The sequence below is a fragment of the Cygnus olor genome, chromosome 9 (genome assembly GCF_009769625.2).
Source record: "Cygnus olor isolate bCygOlo1 chromosome 9, bCygOlo1.pri.v2, whole genome shotgun sequence".
NCBI classification, from domain to species: Eukaryota; Metazoa; Chordata; class Aves; order Anseriformes; family Anatidae; genus Cygnus; species Cygnus olor.
Genome location: NC_049177.1, coordinates 21,419,283 through 21,445,186, shown reverse-complemented (window position 1 = coordinate 21,445,186; position 25,904 = coordinate 21,419,283). Strand labels below are relative to the sequence as shown.

Sequence of the window (25,904 nt, the reverse complement as noted above, 5' to 3'; positions counted from 1 at the left end):
GAATGCAGCTTCAATGACATCGCTGTAGTAATACAATAAATAAGCAGGCCCAAGTGACCAGCTGCAGAAAGACAGGCTGCGAAAGGTGGAGAGCCAGCTGCAAGGTGCAGGAGCCACAGCTTTCAGCCACCAATGTCAAGCACGTCTGATTTATTTAAGCCAAACTTTCACGTAAGTGTCTGCATTTCAGACAGAATTCAGTAGCTCCACACCATTTTTTCATATAAACTCTTGTTTTTAATTTAGTGCATTAAACAAAAAGCATAAACAGTTGATTAGCAGCTGCGGCTAGCAATAAAATGAAATTCTAGCAGTGTTCAGAACAACATCGCTCAGCAATAAGATGCCAGCGATTCCTTACACACAAAACTGGCTTGCCTAAGCCTAAATTCAAAAAAATATTAGGCGTGCTAAAGGTCAAGTCCAACAACCAAAATTCCTGAGGGGCTGGGGGGGCTTTGCAATGGGCTGCAGAGCCAAGTGCCATACCAGAGGCAAAGCAGCACCACTTCCATGGGCCTGAGCGGCTCCCACACGGCACTGCTTCACCTGGGGCCAGCTTTCACGCTCACCTCCAGGGGCTCACCCAACATGCTGGACACACAGTAACGCGCTGGGTCAGCAAAGCTCCTTTTGCTTTAGCTGAGGCATCTTTCAACTATCGCAGCTCACCCAAAAAATGATGCAAATGTCCAATTAATACTTCTTTATATTGAGTACAACCAAGCCCACAGGCTCCGTTCCTGTTGTGGTTTAGCCCGGCTGGCAGTCAAACACCACACAGCCGTTCGCTCACCCTCCCCCCTCCCTCTCCGGGATGGGGGAGAGAAACGGGAAAGTGAAGCCTGTGAGTTGAGATAAAGACAGTTTATTAAGACAGGGAAAAGAATAACAACAATAATAATAATAATAATAGTATTAATAGTAATAATGTGTACGAAATAAGTGATGCACAATGCAATTGCTCACCACCCGTTGACCGATGCCCAGCCTATCCCCGAGCAGCCGGCCACCCCTCCACCCCGGCTAGCCACCCCTATATATTGTTCAGCATGACGTCAGATGGTATGGAATACCCCTTTGGCCAGTTTGGGTCAGCTGTCCTGGGTCTGTCCCCTCCCAGCTTCTGCTGCATCCCTAGCCTGCTCGCTAGCAGGACAGAGAGAGGCTGAAAAGTCCTTGGCTTGGTGTAAGCACTGCTCTACAACAATTAAAACATCAGCATGTTATCAGCGCTGTTCTCATCCTAATCCAAAACATAGCACCCTGCCAGCTACTAGGAGGCAAATTAACTCTGTCCTAACTGAAACCAGGACAGTTCCCTAATGTATTTGGGCTATATTCCCCTAGCTTCCAGTTCCCCCCGTGGACAGTGAACACATTCCGATTTCCACAACATTCATTTTAATGGTAACTGTCTTGAAGCACTTCAACCCAAAAGTACTATAAAAAGGTTTTGAAAAGGGCTAGAAGACATGGAATTTAATCACAACTCACATAGCCAAAAGGGGAAAAAATGAAGAAAAAAGAAAGCTATGAAGTCTGGTTTTTTAGAAACAAAATAAAATGTTTCTACTGATCTATGATGAACTGCACAGGAAATACTCTGCTACAACACAAGATGAGAAATGAAGGGAGACGGCTGTAAGTCTTACATGAGAAGGCTGCCAGTTTTATCGGTCAGAGCTGGTCAGTCAAAGCAAGGGACACTGTACAGCTCTACATGAGGATGCTTCAGTACACGCTCTATTCCCCCAGCCTGCAGGAGTCACCTCGGCAGGACAGTGGATGTGTGATCTCCGAAACATTATGTGCTCACCATGCACCCAATTATCAACCCACCAGGGAATTCAGGTTTGAAAAACCACTATGACCCAACCCATAGGCCTAAACTCTCCCAGGGTATGGCACGTCCTTGGAGAAGCAGTATGTAAAGCAGTGAGGAACAAACCACAAACACGGAATAAAAGAAGCAAAAAGAGAATCAATCAAACTGGGCGTGCTGGATGTAAAAACGTCTCCGGGGAGATGTGATTAACCCAAGCGGGCTCTTTACATGAGCTGCACGTCACGCTGCCCACAGCTTGCCATCGCAGCTCCACATCTGAATTACAAAGAATTTAGGACTTTAAAAAAAGACGAACTTCCAGGAGTCAAATTGTGCTCCAAGACTAAAACAGTGGCAGCATTTGTCAGCGGCCAGGCAAAAGACTCCTCTGACCACAGGGAGAGCAAAGTGCTCATTTTGTTCTAAGGAGGACAAGCACAGTTCCAAGGAAAATGCCAGAAATCTTCAGTTTAGGGTCGAGGCAGAGAATGGTGGGGTTTGTTCTGTTGTAAAGGAAACATTTTGCTCCCTGTGCTTTCTCCCCATGCAGGACCCACTGCTGTTAGCAGCAAAGTTCTCACCGAGCGCTCTGCTGCAGCCAAACCCAACAAAAGCCAACAATAAACGGAGAATTGATGTGCAAAGGGACATCTGGCTCCGGGGCTGGGGACAGAAGGGCGATTCAGCGCAGGAGGAGGGGACGGCCCCGCAGCTGCCCAGGCGAGGACCGCTCGTCCCCTCCGCGGCACGCCGCCTCCAGCCCCAGCCGGGTCAGCAGACCCCCTGTGTTTTTACACGAGCAGCCATTCGCAGAGATTCTGCAAAATATCCATAAAAGCGCCGCCTGCCTCATCCGACAAGACGGATAAATAGTGTAGAACAACTCTCCCCCGCTCTGCATATGCTGCTGATCAAAATTGCCAAGTTATCCCAACACTGCCTCGAGAACAAAAGCTGACTATTTGCTGCGTGCGGAGTGAACAGCTCCTGACTGCTCTGAGCTTAAACCCCGCTGCCTGTCCCCAGAAGAACCCCTCGGGAACCAGCAGCTCCTCTCAGCCCGCGGGCACAGACCTCCCCTTGCCGCACAGAGCACGCCGGATGGTGCTGGGTGAGCTCCTTGCCCCGGGTACCCAACGGTGCTCCGCTCTGCAACAGGAGCCATGCAGCGCTCGGGCACACCTACCAGCTGCACAAGGTCCCGACACGACTAAAATCCTGCAAAAGGAGAATTTCTACCTATTTCTAATCCTGCAAAAGCAGAATTTCTACCCAGCAGACACAAAGAAATGGGAAGAAGAACTTGCCGCTTCAGGTGTCCTAAATTTTGTCTGTATTTCTGCCTTGTTTTAAAACCAAGGGTTCTCAGTTTTCACCTCGTTCAGAAATGGCACGCATCAGGCTTTGCTGGTGATACAAAAGACGAGTGACACAACCTCTATGCAGCCAAGAAAAGGCGAAATAAATGACCATGCCAGGGCACTGTTACAGCTGCAGCTGACAGGTGAGGACTGCTGAAGAATCATTTGAGGATGAAACTTTCTAATGAACTATCTTTGCTTACAATAGCCCACAAGTTGGACTTGACATCTCCCATTTCAAAAAGACGACTGTTCTGGGGCCGTAAGCCAACTGCCATCTCTCTTTGGAAGCGACAAAACACCCACAGAGGTGAATGGCTATTGCTCAGAACCACAACATCAGGTCCAGTGAAACCGCACAGAATAGAAACTGGAGAGAAACTTGCCCCCGGGGCACACACACATCTCAAACTTAAATGACTACCCCTCTAGTTTGGACTCCTATTATTTAAGTACTTAAAACTTCAGCTTGTCATCTTAAACTCTTCCCAGAATTAAGCACAAATCCTCTATATTATACACATGCAATCAGCTTTCTGGCCTGAACTGCCTCCTGCCTTCAGGAGGTTATCCCTGTGCTCTAAGTGACCTCTCAGTCACCTTTTCACTCTTTTCCTCTGGTTTTCATCATACTGCATGCACGTGGCAGAGATCAGCCGAGCCAAAACACTTGCACAATGGCTGTGGAGTGTTTCTGGTAAAGCTGCAGGTGTTCTTTCAACCAGCTATATTTGAAAAAAAGGCGAATATTGTGTTGCCATTGAAGCAAACTAATTTCTACTTACTGTTCCGTGGTAGTTCCTGTACATCGGCATTTTTAGGATCTTTGTCAAGTAGTCTTCCAGCTGTTTCTGCAATTCAAACATCGAAGCATTAGGCGGGATGCAGGAATTTTCGAGAAAAAAAGAATCCAACTGTCTGGCATCAGGAAGCTATCAGGAAATCAGACCCACTTTTCAGCTTGAATAGATAAATAAATGCATTACTGTGTGCTCACTGAAGACTAGGGCTCAGCAGCATAAACAACTTGATTACAGGTTGTTTATTGTTCGCAGACACGGGCTCGTACCTTCCACCAGCTGACCTGCTGCTTTGCACTGCAATTTCTGAGGTCAATTTTCTCGACTGAGCCCAAGTTTCAGAGCAATTTTAAACACAAAAACAGTCCCTGGTGTTTCTGGCCCACAGGGGTTAGCTTCATGGGAAAACACAGCCTCAGCTGCAACTGAGAGCACTTATTTAACCAAATGGGGTGACGTGGGGAGCACAGAGACCGCGCTGCCCTGTCCCTGGGCCACCGGGTGCTGGACAACCTGCCCTCCCCATCCCAGGGAAGAAGAGAAGAAACTGTCACAGGAGAGAGACCTTGTGAGAGCTGGATAAAGAAGAAATTATGCTGCATAGGCCTGGGAAGCCGGGCAGAGTCCTGTGGGGCATGAAACCAACCAGAAGGAAACACCACTGGGGTTTCCGTGCTTCGCAGCACCAGCATCACAGCACGCGACCTTCCCAGGCGTGCCGCAGCGGTGTGCGTGCCCTTGGTGAAAGGGAAAAGCAAGATTAAAAATAAAAAATGAAAAAGAAAATCTAGAAAACCTTTTTCTTCCTCTTTTCAACCAGCGTCTCTCTCCTAAAACTTCCTGCCAAGCAGCGATGCCAGCGCACAGGGAGGGTTATCTGCGCTGCGCAGCCACGAGACAAAACCTCTCGGGGCTGGCAACGGCAGTGGCAGAAAGCCCAGGGGGGAGCCGCCAGCAGGAAGGGGAACGATAAGCACAGGGTGAAGGAACGCATTTCTGCAGGCTCGCTTCTGCAAACAGCGAAGCTGCAGTGAGGAGGTAGGAAGATATCCACCCTCTTCATAGAGGGGCCCATCTGTTAACATCTGATGGAGTTACACGGAACACGTGTGCCTCGGCTAAAATTACCCATTTCAGCATCGAGAGCCTGATCGTCATCTCCTCTTTCAGAGGGGGACGGGACTGAAATCACTCGGATTTTGATGGTGGAGGGGCTGCCTCCATCGTGCAACCTGATTCTGCGAGCTGCCCCTTCTATCTTTAAATTAGAGCAGGTGGGAGCAGGGGAACCAGCGCTCTGGGCATCGTCGTTTTCCTCAGCTGTAGAGGAGCCTTCGCCCGCGTTAACCCTGGGAGCATCCTCCTCCTCTTGGCACGGAGGAGGATTTGGGGTCAAAGCTGGACTTGTCAAGGCCTACGTTTGTCAAGCGAAAGTCTTCAGTGGTAATAAAAGTGTTTTTATTGGCTAGCGGGTGCTTACCCTCCGGCTGGAGAAGTGCTCCTCACGCACCGTGCTCTCCGCCGTGTGCGGCAGGCTCGGCATCTGCCTCGGCTCTCCCCTTTTGATGGATTGTCGTCTCACCGTGTGGCTGGAAGGAAGAACAAACCCCAGTGTCGAGTCTAAGTGCTGCAAGTGCACGCACACCTCAGTACACAACCCTTCCTGTGCAAAGCTTTTATTTTTCCCAGACAACTCTCAAAAAACGAAGAGTTGAGTGGTCAAGAAAGCAAAAAAAGGAAGTGTGGTTTCGCTAAAGAAGTCAGTGTGCTCCAAGTGGCCCACAAATGAAAACATAACACAGAAAAATCAGAGTTTGATTTTTCAGGGTCCTCTTTTGCCCTGCTAAGTAAAGAGAACCTAAACCCTCTTTTTAGCACACGGCGTGCCCACAGCCCACAACCCCTCATAGTTTTAGCTTTCCCTACCTCCTCTCCCCACATTTCCCTGCAGCAGGAGGCTCTTGCTGACCCACACCTCTCCCCACAGCTCCCCTTATGACTCCCTGAGCACCAGGGTTAGCCCATGCAGGGCTGACCACCCCATGCTGGGGACCCTCCGTGCCTCCTGTGCCCATCCCAAACCAGCAGAAAGCCACATCCTGCCAACAATCTCCACCAGCATTAACACAACCCTTCCTCAGTTTCAAGGAAAATTCAGCTCAAAAACCAATGAGCTGGCGCCCAAATCATCAAAAGATACTCGCCCCACGAGGTTATGGCTGTTAACCACGAACTTCTGCACTCTCCCCCTCACGGCAGAGCAAATGGGACGCATGAAGCCACACCAATATCCTGCTGGGAGAAAGAAAATGACATCTTCCCAAAGCCGCCAGGCTTCGCACTCACCTCCTGGTAGGGATGGGGATGCGCACGAAGGCTTTGTACCGCAGCAGCTCCCTGTGAAACTCCTGGAAGTGCTTGAACTTCCTTTTCACCTGCCATGTGAACTCTCCGTGGGTCAGCTCGATGGTGTACACGTTCGGGCTTGGTACCTGCGTGGGCAAACAATGCAATTAAGTCCTCCTCCTGCAGCTGCCTGTCTGAAGAGTCCTCGTTATGTTTTAGTTAAGGATCACTGTGTCTCACCACTTGTTTAGGTTTTAAAACAGACAGGAAACCTTCCCTCCTGAGCAAGCGCACACGGAAGTTAAGCTACAAACAGCACGTCTGTACAGCCCCGTGGAAGTGCTTCCAGAAAAGTCTTTCGGTTAAGTTCTGACCTTCTTCGTGGAAGTGAAGCGCTCCACCTCCAACACGCGCACCCGCACAGGGCATCCCGTGAGGTACGTCTGCGTGCCCGGCTCCTTGAATCCGCAGGTGTGGTAGATGGCGGAGAAGGGGATGCAGGCTGGAAGGAGCACAGAGCGTTAGCACAGCACCCCGACGGACGGCAGCCCACGGCCAGCACCGCGGAGATGCTCCGTTACCAAACCCACACGGACGGGAACTCACCAGCACCTTTTGGGTCATTCAGCACCTCGGAGTCGACCTCCTCCCCCTCGAAGTGGAGCTCCCGGGTGTCCAGGCTCTCGATGATGTTGCTCATGTCTGCGGCGATCCTCTTCAGCGCTGAAGTAGCTGCATGGCTTTCGGGCCTCAGGGACATCTCAGAGCGCCACGAGCCGGAGCCACAGGGGGCTGGGGAGGAGGAAGGCGCAGGGCTGTCAGTGCCACCCTGATCATGGCACTGTGTCCACCCGAACCCTCCTCGTCCTGCCCACCCGTTGCACACCCCCAGCCCCACAGCCAAAAAGCAAAGGCATCTTCAGGCTACCAAAGAACATTTCCTCCAGTGCCACTGCCCGCAGACACAGACATTGCAGTTCTATTGTAAAGTGAAATATAAATAATATTTCCTGTTCCCGCTACAGAAACCTGCAGGAGGTGGTTGGGGGTTACAAGTACTTTCCCATGCTGACTTCAGACTGAAAGCAAGGAATTTTCAGCACCAACTCGCCTGCTGGCTTCAGCCATCTCTAAGAACAAAGGCGCACGGGGAGAAGCACAAACCACGTTCACGTCTGGCCACATCCCAGACCCAATTCCCGCAACGCTGCACGGAGGGGAAGCTCACGCAGAAAATCAGTAGGCATTTTTGTCAAGTGTTGTCCTCCTGCGATTGAGCTAGTGATACAAACTCCTCACGTTATTCAGATTCCTCTATCCCTAGGCACCTTACGTGCTCTCCCCTGGCATCTTTGTGTCTCGCGCTCTCTGACAGCTTCATCATCTCAGGAGGCTCAACAGCCTGCATGAAGCATGTCCACTAACACTGGTGCCAGCTGTCAGTGCTTGTGAGTATTTGCAAAGCAGCTTCCTCCTCCTCCTCCTCCTCCTCCTCCTCCTGCAGGCTCTGCAGCCGGCCGTGGAGCTGCGGACCCGACTGCTGGTCCCTGCACGTGGCCAAGCTCCAGCTCCTGGGCACCCAAGTGACAGAAAGTCCCCTTGGACTTCGCTCTGCTCAGCAATAAATGTCACAGCCTGACAGCGGTGCTGAAAATATATGGATGGGACAGAGGGGCAACGCTTTACAGAAGCCAATACGAGGGCACTCATTTATACTCAGGAAAGTTCTTGTTGTGTGAAAGAACTATTAAAAAAAATTGCAATACTTCTGACGTTAAACTCTGCAAAGCGCACCACGCAATTATTATTGAATGAACTCCGTAGAAAGAGCTGGTATGCTGTAATTTGGAAATAATATAACAGCTCAGTAATTCACATATTTAGCTGCTTTTGAGAGAACATCCTTCGTTTTCTCTTGAAACAAGTACATAATTTCATTACTACACCAGGCTGATACCACATAAGCCCAAAACCACGCTAAAATCAGCTAAAACCAGCAAGGCAACGCCAGCCTGCACCCAGGCTCGAACCAAGCCAGGCCGTGCTGCAGGGATTCACAAGGTGCAGCCGCTCGTCCCGCAGGCTGCGGGGCCGTGCCCAGCTGCGGGGCGAGGGGACTTCAGGCAGCGTCTTGCCGCACACCTCTTGCACCTGCATTTACCTTTGGAAATGGATCATACTTGATATTATTATCACGAAAAGGACTTGCTTTAAGGCAACTTAATGCACGCTCCCGAGGAGGAGACCATCCCAAGCACTTCGTGGGTGCTGTGCCCACGTGGCCGGGCGCGTGCCTTCCCTCCCCGCCGTGCCAGGCACGGCCGGGCTCCTCTCGCCACATTAATTGACCCACCGAGTTAATGGGTAAACAATTAACCAGCGCGCGAAGTGGCTATTTGCTAAAGACCACAGCAGGGCCGCATAACTTAAGGATTTTTATTATTCTTTTTTTTTTTTTTTATTAAGCTAAGGCTGTTTTCGCAGCTGGTCAGATAAGCCCTGGGTTAGAGCAGAGTCCAAGCGCGGTTGGAGCTGAGTCAGCCCCAGCAGCAAGGCTCTCCCGTGGAGATCACAGCCACGTTACGGGCTCGAGAGGAAAAACGCCACTTGCCTACAGCCCAACCAAAAATCCAGGAGCAGGGGCAGCGGCACAGGGCACCCCCGGGCAGGGAGGGCAGCACAGGAATGGTGCCAAGCACCGGGTCCTGCAGAGCTGCCCTCTGGGCTGCAGCAACCAGCGCCGTCTGTCCTGCGCTGCTGATGCCCTGGAGAAGCCACATCCAAAATTTGCCGATATTGCCAGCTTTTAGGCTGCAATGGTACGAAGGGCACAGAGAGAGAACCCAAAGAATAGCGGCAAATTGCAGAAGGGTGGAGAAATAGGATGAGATGCCCTGGAATCGAGGGCTACACGCTTGTGTTTGGCTGCTGCCATCCGGGATAGAAAACGGGCAGCAGTTTGTTAAGGAAAAAAAAGGGGTAAGCAAAGGGAGCCCGGGGGTGTCAGGGGGTCAGGAACCGTCAGTGTGACGCAGCAGAGGAGGGGCAGGCCAAGAGGCACTGCCCGGCAGCCAGCAGGGAGGTACGGTGCCGGATTAGAGCACTTGACCTGTGCGACATCGGTGTCGGGATCGGGACTTTACCCAAGAAGGAAAAGACCTTGGAAAAAACACGCCAGCAGGCTGCAAACGTGCAGCAGGCTGCTGTCAGCAGGCCAGATGGGGCAGCGACTGGTACGGAGCAGCACCGACTGGGGACCTTGCAGCATCCCCACAGCCCGAAGGCTGCAGCACAAAGCTGGGGGAGCGAAGGGGAAAACCCAGAGCAAACAGTCAGGGGCGAAGGAAAGCTCTGGGGAGAATGAGCCAACAAGGGAACAACAGGGAGACGGCCCCAAACTTCCCTTCAACCAGTAAAATGCAGGCACTGGCGACGGTGACCGCACCAGGAATCAAGGCTTCAGCTAGAGGAAAACTGACTGTAAAATAAAAATCAGCTACGTTAAGCCCCGATGCTGTCAATACGTTGCAAACCCCAAGCTACGCGCTGTCAGTCCTGCTATTCTGCAGGCCTGATCTCTCGTTTTGTTATTCGCCATTTTATTTCTTAACTGGTTTATTACTTAGGGAATCATAGATAATCTCAGCCTTCTGTAAAGGAACAGTGTCATTCTGCTTGGTGCACAGGAGAGCAAAAGCGAGGCCTTAAATGCGTGGAAACTGGGAGACAAAGTATATTTTAACATATTTAGCATATTTTAGTAAATATTCACAAATGGTTCTGTGCTTTGAAGGCACTCCAGTCCTGATGTGAAGATGTGTGCACCTGGTAACAGCACAGACGACCAAAAATTTGGTCAGCCCGAGTGTATTCTCTTAAAGCTGTGGCAGATCCGCCACAAGCTCAATCACTGCCCCGTAAGGAGCACCACGCAGACCTAGGAAACCCAGCGAGGCCTCGCTTGGGAAGGAGAAAGCGCGTGCAGCAAAACCAGGCATTCCCTGCTGATGCCCCCCAGGCCTCGATGCTCTCCATCACCTCCCGTCCCCGCGGCGAGAAGCGCTCTGGTCCTGACAGCCGCCCTCCTCTCGGTTCTCACGCCACCCCTCCCAGCACAGTGACCTCTTGGCAAGGGCTAAGAACGACCTCCGTTCCCACTCCTGGCTCTGTCCCGCCGGCAGCAGGACCCACGCGAGCCTCCCCGTGCACGACTGCAAAACGGACGGGCTCGGGCTGAAACAGGGCACCGAAATGGGGAAAATGACTCGAGCCTTGGGCTTCCCGCTGCTGCTGCCAGGAGCCCGGGTGCCGTGCGGGCACCGAGAGCCCAGGCTGGATGCCAAGGAAATCCTATGCACCATGCCCTCAACAGCTCCTGCCTGGTGGTGAAAGGTTTTCCATGTAAATATTTCCCAATTTCTCGCATTTTAAACCTAAAATTAGCTTTAATGGAGAAATACCGCCAGGAGGAGCCAGGCTGGCCCGCCGCCCCGGCACAACCCCAACGCCCCGGCCCAACCCCAGCACCCCGGCACCACCCCGTCCCGCTGGTTCCTTCGCTTCTGTCCCAGTTCCTCGGCAGGTGCCAGACCCCGGCCTCGGAGTCCCTCCAGCACCGGCCACTGGGCTCACACAAACAAGCCCTGAAGAGGAACTAAAGCATTGCTGCCAGCCCGGGAAGATCTCCTGGAGCCGGAGAAGGACTCAGCTAGGGATCTGGATCAGCAGCAAGCAGCGTGTTCGGGCACGGTCCCAACCTACACCACTTATCTCCGGCTCGTTCCTGATAAAACCCTAATATTTCCAAACACGGCTTCCAAACCAATTCCTCTCGGAAAGCCAAGCCCCTCTGTTTACCAGCAGTCCCTCTGGAGGCAGGAGCCAGCCAGCATTTCCCGCTCAATGCCTGCAGCGCAGCCGTCTGCCTGCGAGTTATTGGTCTCCGCCGGCCTTCTCCGCGAGGGTTTCTGCCAAGCCCCGAGCCTGCCCGAGGGAACCGCCGGGTGACGGGGACCCACGCGTCCGGCAGCACAGGGGGATGCCTGGAGCGCCCGTCAGGAGCACGGGCACCTGCGTAAATCCCCGCTGCCCGGGCTGCACCGTGGCTGAGAGCCCCGAGCTGCCTCCTGCGGCACCCGTCCCGTCCCGCGGCGCTTGTGCCGCGGGAAAGGCAACAGGAGAGCAGGGGGAGGCCAAGGGCAGCGGCGAGGTAAGGCAGTGGCCATCCCCGGGGTGACTAACCCTCTGCCACGGTCCCAAAACCCCTCTGCGCTGCGGTTTTCCCCACGCCCAGGACCAGCCTAAGCGTCCGGCCCTTCCCAAGGACTCGTTTTATTTGCTTTGCTGCACGGCGACATGAAAGGGAGACGGCGGCACTCGCGGAGGAGCAGCGGCTGCTGAGCTCACGCTGATGCACTGCGCGATCCGCCCCGCGTACCCCAACCCCAAACCCGCAGCGAGTTTCGCAACCCCTGGTCTCACCATTGGGGCCACACGCAGGCTTTCGGTCCCACCGGGCCAACTTTTGCTGGTGGCGATGGGGACGGGTGTCCCGTGCCCCGGCCGGGGGCTCCCATCCGGCCCCACCTTGGGCAGCGCCACCTCCGTGGGAAGCCGGCCACCGGGCGTGCCCCATCCCACGGGGTCCGTCCCCAGTACGATCACAGCACCCCAAGCCCAGCAGCACAGTGTTGGGGCGGGGGGATCACCGCAGGGCTCCTTCCCGGGGCGGCCAGGCTGGGAGAAAAGGGGCGAAGCAAGAATACCTGCTTCAGAGCACGGAACCCGGAGGGCAAAGGATGCAGCGCCTGAGAGCGCTGGCACACGCACGGCTCTTGGCACGAGGAAGGGACCATAAAAGCTTTATAAAAATCCTGAAGCCGAGGAGCTTGCCAGGGCGACAGCATCGTGCGAAGGACTCTCGGAGTGACAATAAGCAGAGGTGAGGACAGCTGCAGCCGGGATGGTGAGCATTTCTGCCGCTCCGCTATATATAGCTGAGCACGTCATGCGCATGCAGGACATACTTTCATTACCTAAACGTATACGTCCCCGCGGCTGACGTCCCATACAGCTCTCATGGCTATTCTGGTTGCCTCCTTGCCCAGCAACCACCACCTGCCAGACCGCGTTTCCACGGAGAATTTCGGGGGCTCGGAGCTGGCCCCCATCCCCGGGCAGGCTCGGGTCACCGCTGATACATGCGAGCACGCACAGCCCTTCGCACAGCTCCTCTGCGACAAGCCAAACCCGGGCAAAACGCAGCAGCCTGCACGTGGGGCTCGGTGCAAGGCAGTCCCTGCGCCCTGGCCGTGGTTTCTGTGCGGGGGAATGCGGTGGGATCTGTCAGCCGTCGCTCCAGCTGCAGCACCAGGGGTTCTGCTCATCCTCACGTCTCCGTTAAGCAGGCACGTTATTTTTTTCTCATGCTGCTGTTGAAGATCGCACACAAAAGTACACGGAGGTGCTAATCTGGGAGGGGTTTTTGACCCTTCCGGTGACTTGCCCGAAGTAACGAGAGGTTTCCGCAGGCACCACAGCACCGAGCAGCACAAGGTACCACCAGCAGCGGCACGGCACGCGGGGCATTTTGGAGCAAAGCTTCTAAAGAAGCTGCAGGCACCGCGACCAACAGATCCGACAGCAAGCTGAGGTCCCCAGCCCCGGTGACTTTCATTCGTTACCCCCGAAGCTACGGCGCTCAGCAGCCTCAGCTCCCACCGCCAGGCCGAGGCCACCCAGTGCCACGCGCCCAGACAGCCCACACGCTGAGGAGGCCGCGGATGGAGGCACTCCTGCTCCCAGTTCGCGTTTCCCAAGCAGCTGCTTGCCAAAAGCCACGGGCAGCAGCGAGCACCGGCACGGGGAAACGTCAGCGCTCGGCCTCCCTTCCCCAGCCACACGTCTCCTACCGTGCATCAACAGCTTCATGTGCAGACCTGGGCTCATGCTAACGCCTCCCAAGAACGGCATTTCCCCTCTCCCTGGACAGCTAAAACAAATATTCGAGAACTTGGAGTTCACGAGAAGAAGACGGTTGGCGGGGAAAGCCCAAGAGGGAGCTGTAAGAGACAGCGAGCTGAGCCCCGAGGGCAGGGGCCGCGTCCGGACTTCGCAGGGGGCTTCGCAAAGCAACCCTTCCCTGGGAGATGTCCGGCACCCCACAGGATGGTACCAGCACGCAGGACACAGGAACCTCGATGTACTTTCCGATCAGTACCTGTCGAACTACGATCAGAAACAGGCGAAGTCAACAGCAGATTGCTCCGCGCAAAGAAGCGACTTGCAGAAGCAGAACAGCAGGAATGGAATAGCTCTCCTCTGTTTCTTGCTTAAATACAACTAAACATCTGCAAATTTATGCAAAGCAGCTCATTTACACATATCGACAGCCCTGACAGCTTCCTTAGAATGAAAGAGGAGCAAAAAATTCCTCCCCCGAGACGGAGCAGCAGCGCGCTGAGGGCAGGCACCGGGAGATGCTGCTGATGCCCGAGCTCCCACCGAGCCCCAGCTCGTCCCCGTCCCGTCCCCTGTCCCAGCACCCCCAGCCTGAGCTGCCCCAGGCCTTCATCCCTTGGTGGAGCAGGACAGCGCTGCTCCAAGCACCCCAGGGGAGGTCGGAGCACCGAGGTTACGACGCAGGAGCTCAGCCCGAGCTGGGCAGCACAGTGAGCCACGGGTTCACTGCTATTTTCCCTCGGGTTTTTCCTCACTGCCTCCCGGAGCAGCAGTGCTTCAAAAGGTTTCTGCAGACATTTGTATTCCTCCTGCACACAAAACAGGCTGTTTGGCAGAAAGATAAAGCAATAGGTTTTTTTGGGGGGGTGAAAAAAAAACGAAGCCCAGCAGGCCTCAGACAGCAGCTCCTATCTCGCTGGTTCTTTGTGCCAGGGAACAAAATGGCTCGTTTGCCATAACTGCTGCCAAAACGTCGTGGGATCAGGTCTAACCACAGAGATTTAAGAGGCATCGTGACTCATCCACTGCTCTGCGCTGGTGAGGCTTACAGCTGGGTGGGACCCCTGCAAAAAGTCAGTCTGCAGGAAACTTCTGTCATGGAAAAACACACTTCAGAACATCTCATTGGGACTACAGAAATAGACATTTAGAAAAAGAGGAATGAGACCAAAATATTCTGTCTGAAAAGCCGACGCGATGCCTGCTCTCCAGATCGCTTCCACAGCCCTTCGGCTGCACCAGGGGTGAACACTGGGCTTACTGGGAGAGCTGGGCAGCGGCGGGCGCCTCTGGCTGCACCCAGGAAATACCAAGCTGCACATCCTGCGTGCCAAAGAGCCAAGCACGTCCTGTGAGCGCGTTTTACTTGAATAAAGAGACAGCGCACACCCCAACTATCCATTTATTTTACCTTTCTGTGCCATGCTCAAAGCTTGTGTAAAGAGAGCTTAAAAAAATAATAAAGGACAGCAGCGAGGCTGCCTTTAGCCAGTTAGCGCGGTGACAACCCGCTGCCACGGCCAGCTCGCCCCAAGTTACCGGCAGCAGGCAGTTAATCACCGCTGCTGGTTTAATTTTACCACGGGCATCCCTGGAGGCTGCCACCCAGCATCAGCCCGACGCACACTGAACCACGCCGGTGCTGCGAGGTGCAGCTGCCTCGCCAGGAGATGCGGCTGCCGCTGGATGCCCGCGAGAAGGCTTGTCCTGGCTGGGGGGAACAATCAGAAGCGAGCTTTTCCAATTAAAAAGCGATCTGCCCATTTCACCGGGCAGACCTCCGGGAAGCGGCCCCGTGCCGAGTCACTCCTGCGTGCCCGCGACCCACGCGGCCGGAGGCACGGGAAGCCTCGGGACACGCCAGCGGTACGAGAAGCGCCGAAAAGCAAGCTCCTGCGGCACGGGGTAGGCAGGAACAACAACTGGAGGTGAATCATCCACTTGCACGGACTTGGACAGAGCGCGTCACGGCGCCCATCTGGGGGATATTGTCTGCCTGACACTGCCTTCTGTGCCTCCGCACCGCGAGGCTCGGCCGGGAGAAGAGCGGTGCCGCTGTGCCCTGTGTCCTCCCCACGCAGGACCCCCCGGGGGCAGCACCGGTCCCGGGGGAGCCCAGGGAAAGCTCCAGCAGCAGACTGGTCCCATTTCACCCAAAAAGCCCCCACCTCACTTTGCACTGGCGGAAGTAAAAAGATAAGTCAGGAATCGGGCCCCCTCGCAGCTGGCGCGGGGAAAACGCAGCCAAGGAAATCACATCTCGGTTTGTGTTCCACCGCCAAAGGTGCAAACGGGAAGAGTAGCTCCCTGCTCCAGGAATATTCACTGCTGTCAGCACCACGCAAACAGGCCTCCACGCCCAAGGAAAAAGCCTCTTTCTGTTGGGTAAACCTGCAGATAGCAAGGAGGATTTTCGTCTTCTCCAGCTCCCTGCTGCGCACCTCCTCTCGCAGACGCTTTCTGTACCAACCCTCAGCTTGCTCGGTGGGACAGGGAGGGACGGACGCCCTTCTCTTCTGCAAAGTGCCCACCCCAGCTCTGTTCACATCTCCTTTTTATTGCATACTTTCTCCCTAGATAGTCAGCTCCTTATGGCTGTGGACAATTTCTTATTTTATCTACACCTCCCCTGCCAAAAAGAAGGGAAGGAGGAGGCGGAAGAGACGCTACTCTTACACAAGGATAACTAAAGCAAACCGGCTACCTTGCTGTCAAATCAGAGGCAACGCACAATTTTATTTGCTGGAGCTCGACAGGGTCAGCGCTGTGTCCCCGGAGCACAAAGGGAGAGCTCTGCAGGAGAACGGCTGCAGGAAGGCGATCAAGAGGAGAGCAGCGAGGTGTGAACGCCGCACGTGCCCAACGTGGCTCCGTGCAGCCACGGGACGTGCGCCTGGGAGATGCTCCTGGGTCTACCAGGTTGTGACCTGCAATGTTCCCATCCAGCCCCACTCTTCGACATATTTTCTGGGCAATAAAGCCAGCACACGACTCGATAACCACCCCAAGATAGCAATCTTATCTCGATATTAAACACCTGCACCGCTTTCTGGCAGCAAACCCTGGCTGCACGCTGGGTTTTCACGCTGGATGGGCACGGCGCGCTTGGTGTCGCAGCAGCAGCAGGTCCTTGGGTTAATGACTCCCTCTCCTCCTGGCCCCTTTTTTAGGGAGTCCCTGCTCTCCATCGTGGGAGCACCAGCCACCAGCCAGCTTCTCCCACGCCTGCCCCGTTCCGTTAACCCCCAGCCCGTGCTGTTTATCTGCTCCGGCAGCCCGGGAGCGCTGAACGCCACCACGGCGCGTGGGCACCAGCGGCGGGGACGAGCGAAGGGCTCGGGGCGGCGGTGGCACTGCACGGTGCCGACCCCAACGATTAGATATCTCCTGCTATTATCGTGTGGAAACAGAAAACTCTGAATCCTGAAGGCGCAAATATATATATATAACACAATTTATGATCTGCAAACCCATGCTTTTACCTCCTCCACGCCCCCCTGGGAGGCAGGGGCTGGGCACGTGTCCCCTGCCGCAAGGGCATCGGCTGCCTCCCACCACCCTGGACACCCTGCGTCGAGTGGGTGGGAGACACACGCACAGCATGGTGCGTGTTTTGGAGAGAAAAGCTGGGAAAAGGAGCTTTTTTCCCCCACTCCCTCTGCTTTCCAGGGTGCCTGCACGCAGGGAGCTGGTACGGGCATCTGGCAGCCGCCCACAGGGCCCCGGCAGCAAGCAGCAGGGCAGAGGTGCCCAACCAAATATCTGTTAAAAACAAACTATGTGCAGATATATAAGATAACACATAATAAATATATCAGGATGTATTTTCTGTCCGCATGCATCTCCACCCTGCAGCTCGGCGGGGCCAGCTCAGGCCCCCCGCAGCTGGGCACACACAGACCCGCCGGGCTGCGTGCCAGCCCCTCGCACATCCCACGTCCCAGAGGGCGCAGGAACGGCGCGGCAAGCAGCACCTGAACACCACCCGAAACACCAAAACAGCCTTCTTTTCAGCAAAAAGGCTGGGCAAGGTTTGGGGAAGGGAAGGGAAGGGGAAAAGAATGAAACCGGGGCTTCCGTCAGCCCCAGCCGTGACCAAGTCTCTTTCGGTCCCTGCAGGAGTTTTCACAGCTCAGGACAGGCGAGAGCAAGTTAAGAACACACCATGGGTTGTCAGACAATGGGAGGAAATGGCGTGAAGGGCTGGCTCCTGCCCTCCTCGCTCTGCAGAAGCCTCGACAAGCAGCAGGTAACCGCTGCCACAAGACACTCCGGCAAACCAACGCCCGGAGAAGCTCAGATTGCTTCCCGGGGACTGACATAGGTCCCCGGTACAACGCTCATTCCCACTCAAACCAGTTTTTAAAATCATCCTTATCTTTTAAATGACTTGCTTCAAAACAGCCGTGCTGATGTGGAGTTGGAAAGCCAGCTGTCTGCAGCAAAGCTGGCAGCGGATGGGAGCTGCTGGTGGCAGCGCGGTGCTCCCCGCAGCCCGCTCGCTGGGCAGAGCTGGAGGAGTCCGATCCAGGAGGCTGTATGAGCATCAGTGACTGGCATTTACTTTGCCATTCCACTTCCCGGGAATACAATTTGTGGCAGTACTGGCAGCGAGTGTATTTCCCCTGATATTTCTTTCCCTGAAGGTTTGCTGGCTTGCTTTAAATCAATTACCAGAGAGAGAGTAAGTGGAAAAAACCGAGTTCGGTCCGTGCCTAGCAAATAAAAGGGGCACGACCACACTTCTTTGCAGAGGTTTTCAAGGAAGACGTTTCTCAAATCACGTCCTGAGAACAGACCCACTGTAAAACACCAGATCCTTCCTCTCCTGCAGACACACCTGCAGTCTAAAGAGCGCCTCGTAAATTACAGGGGATAACAAAGTCAAGTTGACACAAGCCTTACAATCTGCTGTTAGCAAAAGTAGTAAAAATTTCCAGCTGAGGCATGTGATTTCAGGCCGCTCCACAACAGAGCGATTTCACCAGCAGAGATCACCTACCTCAGACTTAGGAATTTGTTCTTCATTTATTTATACGTAAAACCATATCCTCAGCAGCTAAAAGTGGCAGCTCTGATCCTGGGAAACTCTTCCCCAGCCACAAGAGCTGCCGTGTCCCCCTGCCCCCGAGGGTGGGAGCTGGGGCTCCTCGCAGCCAAAACAGCACCGGGGGGCCCAGGAGAAGTCCCTGGGGTGGTTTTTTTTTTCCAGACCAGAGCCTCGAAACCAACTCTCAATAGTCCTGAAGGAGGATGCTAGGTATCTGGTTGAAATTAAACGTGCACACGGGTGGTTTAGCGAGACCCTTCAGCCTTCCCCACGTGAGCTGACCCCGGGCAGAGGAGAAGCACGCTGCGGGGCGATGGGGAGGCTGCCGGGAGCTGCCCACCTTTGGGACGCGCTGGCCATCGCCGGGGATGAAATTCCCCGGTCACCTGCGAGCCACTCTCATGGGCACACGCTGCCAAACGCCGGTGGCTGCGCGGGGTGGGGAAATGGGGATTTTTGAGCCTAAAGCCCCTTGAATCGGCGTCCCCCCTCCGGGCTGCCCGGGAGCAGGGCGCGGTGGGCGCCAGCCCCGGCCTCGGGCAGCCCAAACGCGGCCGGGACGAGCGCGGCTCGGCCAGCCCCGACGGCCCCAAAACCCACCCGTGACCGCGGGGGGGCCGTGGCCGGCCTCGGCCGTGTCCCGGGCCCGCTCCCAGGCGTTTCGGGGCTCCAGATGTGCCCCGAGCCGGGGAGGAGCGCGGCGATGCGGGCAGGCACCGGAGCTGCAGGCGAGAGCGCAGCCACCCGGGTCCCCACCCGTGTCCCGAGCCCTGTCCCGAGCAGCCCCGACCCGGGTCCCGAGCCCTGTCCCGAGCCCTGTCCCGAGCAGCCCCGACCCGGGTCCCGAGCCCTGTCCCGAGCCCTGTCCCGAGCAGCCCCGACCCGGGTCCCGAGCCCTGTCCCGAGCCCTGTCCCGAGCAGCCCCGACCCGGGTCCCCACCCGTGTCCCGAGCCCTGTCCCGAGCAGCCCCGACCCGGGTCCCGAGCCCTGTCCCGAGCCCTGTCCCGAGCCCTGTCCCGAGCAGCCCCGACCCGGGTCCCGAGCCCTGTCCCGAGCCCTGTCCCCACCGCCCCCCGCTGCAACCCCCCCCGCACCAAGGCGCCGCGAGCCCCCTGCAAGCCCCGGGAGCGAACTTTGCAGCCACGGGGAGACCCCCACGGGCGGCGCCCCCCGGCTTTAACCCCCCCACCCCATAACCCCCTTCCCCCTTTGCCCCCCCTATCCCCTAACACCCCCTCTAACCCCCCCTTGTCCCCCCCCCCGGTCCCCACCGACCTCGTGCCCCCGGGGGAGCGGCGGCCTCATGGTGCCCAGTGCCGGCTCGGGGCCGTCCCGGAGGGGGGCCGCGCCGCAGCCCCCAAAAACCCCAAAGCCGGCAGCCTCAAAACCCCAAAGCCGCCAGCCCCAAGCCCAGGGCCGGCTCCCCCCGGGCGGGGCGAGGCGAGCCCCAGCCCCGGCCCCGGCCCAGCCCCAGCCTATGGCGGCCGCTTGCGGGGAAACCACTCCCCGTGCGCCGGGACACCGCCGGGGGGGGGCTGCTGCCGGCGCTTCGGGGCGGGGAGACCCCTTGTCGGGGGGGGGGGGGGGGGGTTAAAACGAATTGGGAGGGGGCGCTGCTTGGGCATTGCCCCCCAGCGCGGGGGCGCAAAGCTCGCCTTCCTTCGTGCCCTTTCGCAGCCGGGTTGGGCCGGGGAGCGAGGCTCGCTCCCGCCACCGAGGGACTGGGTTTGGCTTGGGGAGCACGAGGAGCCCGTGCCCGTTAGGGCCGAATTAAACGCGCTGGTGGCACCGGTAGCGGTGCCCAGCTTAAGGCTTACATTAAGGTCTCGTTCTGCCTGGGTCTGAGCGGTACGCGGCTGCAAACCCCGCGTTTCTCACGTCGCTCCCATCCACAAAGCCCTCGCTAATTACAAAGACGCAGATTTTGTAGGGACAGGGAAAAAATTGTTGCGCTCAGAGAAGCACCCGAGCCGGCACGCGGAGAAGCGACACCCCTCCGTACGCTGGGCGGCTCGGGCAGCCCCGCACGCTGCCACGCTGCCCGAATCCTGGCTGCAGCCCAGCTCCCAGCCCTGCAGCTGTACGGGGGGCGTCCCGGGGGCTTCTTCCAGGGAATTCAGCGCTCCCACTTCCGTCCCTTGTGACGGTTTTCTTCCTTAAAGGACTTATTTGTTTTGTTTTATTTAAATAGCAAGGAACTGAGCTGTGCCCCTCAGACCCAGACAGGTAAATAACCCCACTTCAGCCACAGACAGTGCCCTGGCAGTGCGATACTGAAGCGTTCCCACGTTCCCCAGCACAGCTCCAGGCTGGGCCACCAGCACCAGCACCATTTCCGAGCCCGCCTGCCCCACATCCGCTCCGTTTGTCCAGGCAGGGTTTGCTCTGGCTCGGCTGCCTTTCTGCAAACACCGTGAGTGCCGCCCTTGGCACTTAAAATCGCACTCAGAAATCTGAACCGGGCGCCTGAGAGCGCCGCAGCACGGCTCGTCTGCTCCCAGGGCGCTGAGCCCAGGCAGGGCTGCACGCAGCACCTGCGGAGAGCGCCTTGCTGCTCTTCCCAGCGCCTTCCCTGAGCCAGGGGCAACCCGCGGAGCGCATCCTTGGCGGAGGCCTCCTAAAACAGCCCGAGGAGACGCAATGGTGTCGGGCGACCACAGAACAGGCGAGGCCGGGATTTCTTTTGTTCTCTGTTCCCACCTGACTTTCGGTCTCCAGAAACTTCCCCGCAGCTCTCTGAGGACGCCGGCTGCCGTCACAGGGGATGCCAGCGTCGCTCATCTACCGCGAGCTGCTGGTGCCAGGAGCGCACTGCGTGCCCGTCACGCAGGGAGCGATGCAGCTGGGTCCTGGAAAACCAAGGTGACAACGTTAGCAACTTTTTCTTTTCTTTATTTTTTTTTCTGCATTTTATTCATGTCTCTCCTTCTCTTCAAAATTTTTCGTTGTTGTGCCTAATGAGTTGGCCCAAAGTGGGGATGTGTAAGGCACAGAGACATCTGCAGAAGGGCTTTTCGAGGACTGCTGGGAGCCTGCGCTGCTGCCCACCAAACCCAACCCTCCAGCTGAAAGACTGCCCAGGAGAAGGAATGGGGATTATTACTATTTATTTTTTCAGACGAGGCCCTCGACCCCGGTCTCTCTCACCGCTTGGCACCACAGACAACGGTGGTGGCCAACGAGGGGAGGGGAGGAAGCCATAGTCTTGCACCTGGAAATGCAGTCTCCCCTTCAGCCTATGGCAAAAAGCAGTTTTGCCCAGGGGCTGGCACACAGGAGGGTGCCCCACTCCTCAGCCATTTCGGAGGAGTCCTGCTTGGGATTGCTCTGACTCGGTAAACACAGACACCACCCGAATACAGGCACTCACCTGCCTAATTCTTCTCACCAGGGTGCTTTCCCCGAGTGAAATGACCACAGCCATACCAGTACGGTCCCCAGAGCCGTGTTATTCACGGTGTCACAAACACCAGGCTGTTTCCCCAGCCCGGGGTAGCCAAACAGCCACGCTTCAGCTGCAACCGCTCACAGCAGCCGACACTTTCTTGGTTCAGCAAAGTGTCAAAGACGGCGAAAACACACAAACGAAGGAAAAAGCCATCAGTCTCTTGAGCCGAGCACTCTTCCGCCCGTCCTTCTTGGCTGCAGCCAACCTGGAGGAGCCTTCTTCCTCCCTGCATTTCCTCCGCGGCTGCACGGACCTCGCAGGCACCGAGCACGGCGGATGCCGGTGCCGGTGCCTGTGCTGTGCCATGGGTGTCTGCCTTCTCCTGGCCCTGAGCTCAGTTGGGCAGGAACTCGGGGCTCTGGTGGGGCCGTGCTGCCTGCCCAGGGGCCATCTGCCAGCCGGGGGGACCCTGCTCCCCCCTGCCCGCTCGCCCAGCGGTCTCTCAGCCTCCGCATGTATCGCAGGCACGTGCGGCGCTGCGGTCCTTCAGGACACCGGGGTTATTGTGCCTCGCTAGGAGCTGAACCAGGAACTGAAAATGTGGTTTTCGGTGGGCATTTCAGAGCAATGCACTCAGAAAGGACAGCAGCACGTCCCCACGAGGTGCTGCGGGACGGAGCTGAAAACAGCCAAGTACTTTTTTCTTCTCCTCCCCCATCCTTCAGGGAAAACAATTGCCATCCTAACTTTGGAGGAAGAGGCAGGGGAGGAAGTTTGAGCACTTAGTCCTGGCAGCCGGCCTTGCCACGGTGCCTCCTGGGAGTTGTAGTCACATCTTCTCATGCCCGAAGCGCTGGCCGTGGCGCGGCCCCGCAGCGCAGCGATGCTCCCCACGACACCGCGGCAGCAGCGGCAGCCCCGTCCCTGGGCAGGGGACAACCAGGGGACAGCGGGACCCCCGGGCTCTAGCTGCTCCGAGGTGGCTCAGCGGCTGCCCAGGATCCCAACATGATCGGGCTTGGCCGGGGTATTTCAGTTTTCTTTCACAGCCTCCCCCTCTCGCAGAATTCCCATGGAAACAAAAACAAAGCTCGCGCTGTTTGGGTATTTTTTTTTTTCCTCTCAAGGGGGAAGCGTGAATGAAATTGGTAAGGGAAAAAGAACTCGGATACTTCCTGTGGGGCAGGGCCAGCCTCGGCTGTGCCCTCGCTCTGCAGGTCCCGGGGTGCACCATGCGGCCCAGGCACGGTGTGGCCGGGGTGGGAAGCGGGAGCTGCTGTGCACAGTGCTCCCGGTGCGCGCGGAGGAACGCCAGGCACGTCAGCGTGTGCAGCACGGTATCTGGAGGAAGGAGAGTGTGCAAAGCAGCTCCGTATGGTGTTAGCTACAACGCACGCCGTCTTGCTATTTCAAGCCGCGCGGCCGCATGAATGACAGGTTTGAGGGAGCTCAACAAGTCCGTCCGAAAACAACCCGCGCCGTCCTCCCCAGCACCGGGGCTGGGCACAGCTCTTCCTGCCGTCCCGCTCCCACGCAGCACGACGTGACCCACCTTTACCTGCTGGAGGACGGGTGTCCTGCTCTGGAAAGACATCTAGGTGACCACAGGGAGCAGAGTCACAGGGCCCAGAGCAGCTCTGGGACGAGGACACCGGCTGCCACCTCCCCTTCCCATTCCCGAATGGGAACTGGTGCTGGGGACAAGCCTGGCCGCGCTGAAGTTAGGGGTTTTGCTAGGGGGTTTTGAAGTCAGGGGGTTTTGCCCTTCCTCCCCTACCCACACCACAAACTGTGTCCTGCCAGGAGGCAGCAAGAAAAAGCAAGATGCAACCCGTGGCCAGGGCTTGGGGGATGCCTCGGTTTGCCCTTGCCTGCATCAATAGCCTCGTTTGTCGTGGGTTCTGAGATGCGGCTCGTTACATGGGTGAATTACCCGTGTTATCATTCATCCACAGCAGGTTGTCAAGGAGGTACGTTATTACTGGCATCGAGAAAGGAACCAGCTCAACTATTCTGAAAGTATGTAATGAGCACTTGGGTAAGAGTTAAGTAACGAGTGTTTCTTTAGCGACAAATCCAAGCGAGATACGCTCCACCCATTTAGCTAACAGACAAAGGCTTATATAAGCCGCGTGTTACATAAAACCCTAAAATAGGGAGCCGGAGAACTCCCCCACCTTCGGATGAGAGCGCGACCGCAGCACGCGTGTCTCTGGGGCCACGTTCAGCCAGGTGAGCCAACCCAAGTGGATTGTTACAGATGGGTAGGAAAGAGTTTGCACGCTTAGAGAGCGTGCAAACGGGGCACGATTATGGTGAAGCATCTCCAGCGTTCTCCCTGTCTCCAGGGACTTGCACGCAAGGGGCTTTCCAAGCCCGAAGCTGTTATCGTTGCACTTCCACAGCCCCCAGCAGCTTTCTCCTTCACTCATTTCCCCGTTCAGGTTCTGAGTTCCCACGGATTTCCAACTTCTGCAATACCGTGCATCAAGAAATGCCACGATCTATTACACCGTAATTCTCTGCGGACAAAATGGGCCACGTTTTGCAAAGTCAGCTACAAAATATAGCCATAGGTAAAAGGCAGATTGTCGGGGTGCAACCCCTGCATCGGGTCTGGTATGCCTGAGCGCCTGCCTGTCCCTAGACAAATCACCTCCATCAGTAAATATCCTCGTTCTCCCTAGACACCGAGCATCCCGCCTTACAAAGCCCGATTCCCAGCCTCAGACAATACATTCAGCCCACACCGATGGTTACTTCCAGACACGAAAGCAAAAATAAGGCTCGGAGAAGAGGATTTGCATTCCCCTTCCCAACCCAGGCACCCGATCCTCCTCCCGCCGCAGACACAGAGGCAGCTTTGTGAGAAGTCAGGGATCCTCATCTGGGGGGGGAAGTAGGGAGACACGGACGGGATTATCGGCCAGGCAGAGCGAAACGTGTCTGGAGTTACTCTCCTGACTACAAGGGTGCCATTCATCCCAGCAATCAGTTTGCTCGGCCCTGCTTGCAGGCACATGCCAGGGCCGCGACGTGGTTCTGCCTGACCCGGCACGTGCGGCTTGCCGAGCCCGGGCTGGGCAGCAGTGGGAGCTGCACGGGGGGGATTTCGATGCAGCTCCCCTGCTCCCAGAGCCTCCTCCCCGGCTGCATCCTGCAGACTGCAGGGCGGGTTGTTTCAAGGCACAGACAGACAGAAGGCCGGCGGGCTGGAGCAGAAAACGACGAAATGAGATGCAAGCTGTCTAGCCCACAAAAAAAAAAAAAAAAAAAAAAGGCTTTGGTTTCGATCACATTCGTTATCGTCCTTCAGAAGTAAATTCAGATGACAGAGATAAGACAGGGGTGACCCCTAGTGCCCCCTCCAGCTGCCGCTTCCACTGTCATCCCCTTGTCACTCCCTGTATTGAGTCAAGCGACGGCACCTCTCAGCCTTGTTCTTCGTTCACACAGCCTTGCTCTCTCTCCTTTTTTCAGAAACGAGATCTGATTTCCTCCCCCTGTACAAACTCTCACTGCAGCATCCCTTCTGTCGCTGTTGTCTGGGAACAACACTAGACAAACCTGCTAGCGTAACACCGGATTATATTCCATCGGCTCTCTATCGTAGTGCAGTTACATTTGCTGTACTTCCAGGGAAGAAAGGAGAGCCTGTTCTGCTGGCCCCGCGCTTGTCAGTGGCTCAGAACGGCCATTCAAACCCCCGAGAAGAGACCTTTGTCTGATGCAAAGTGGATCTGCAGCACCAAGCCACGGCAGGAGCGAGTCTGCCCCGTGACAGGCAGCGGTATGCACTTTTGTGGGTTTCTTTTCTGGCCGTTCCTGTGACTCAGCCGGCACCACAGCTGCCCCGCTCACAGCATCGGGGTGTCCCCAAAGCTCCTACCTCTTCGCACCCCCACCGCTAAGCCCTGGGGACAGTTTAAGCTCATCTCAGAGCAGAAGAAATGCCTGAGGGAGCCCTTGCTGGGCTCCCCTTAGCCCTGAGCTCTGTGTAGGGCACAGCACTGCTCACCCACCCCAAAGGGCTCCTCCTTCCCCTTTCACTTCTCGCCAGACTCTTCCTTCACCAGCAGCAGCCCCCACCTCGCAGCCAGCCCTTCCTCCCCGCACCTTCTCCCTTTCCCACCAGTGCCCTGGCTCTCGTCCTCGTTCCTTCCCCTGAAG

At 56.4% G+C, this 25,904-nt stretch overlaps 1 protein-coding gene and 1 long non-coding RNA gene across 15 annotated transcripts in view; one reads left to right on the top strand and one right to left on the bottom strand.

Annotated features, from left to right (window-relative positions):
• PLD1 (phospholipase D1) overlaps positions 1–25,904 on the bottom strand; it is a 94,418-nt gene that overhangs the window by 35,604 nt on the left and 32,910 nt on the right. For 6 of the 14 annotated variants that reach the window (XM_040566530.1, XM_040566527.1, XM_040566536.1 and 3 more), the window contains 6 exons: positions 21,047–21,195; positions 6,942–7,127; positions 6,710–6,837; positions 6,336–6,481; positions 5,470–5,578; positions 3,975–4,040 (listed from right to left, as the gene is read on the bottom strand). In XM_040566530.1, coding sequence (XP_040422464.1) covers positions 3,975–4,040; positions 5,470–5,578; positions 6,336–6,481; positions 6,710–6,837; positions 6,942–7,095 — 603 coding nt within the window. In that variant the 5' untranslated portion in view covers positions 7,096–7,127; positions 21,047–21,195. Of the gene's footprint in view, positions 1–3,974; positions 4,041–5,469; positions 5,579–6,335; positions 6,482–6,709; positions 6,838–6,941; positions 7,128–19,621; positions 19,854–21,046; positions 21,196–25,301; positions 25,742–25,904 lie in introns of those variants that run through there. The other 8 variants (XM_040566532.1, XM_040566533.1, XM_040566537.1 and 5 more) reach the window with 6 other exon arrangements.
• Positions 7,134–17,903, top strand: LOC121074471. Its single transcript, XR_005822369.1, has 2 exons — positions 7,134–11,544; positions 17,415–17,903. It is a non-coding gene; the product is annotated as an uncharacterized LOC121074471 (long non-coding RNA).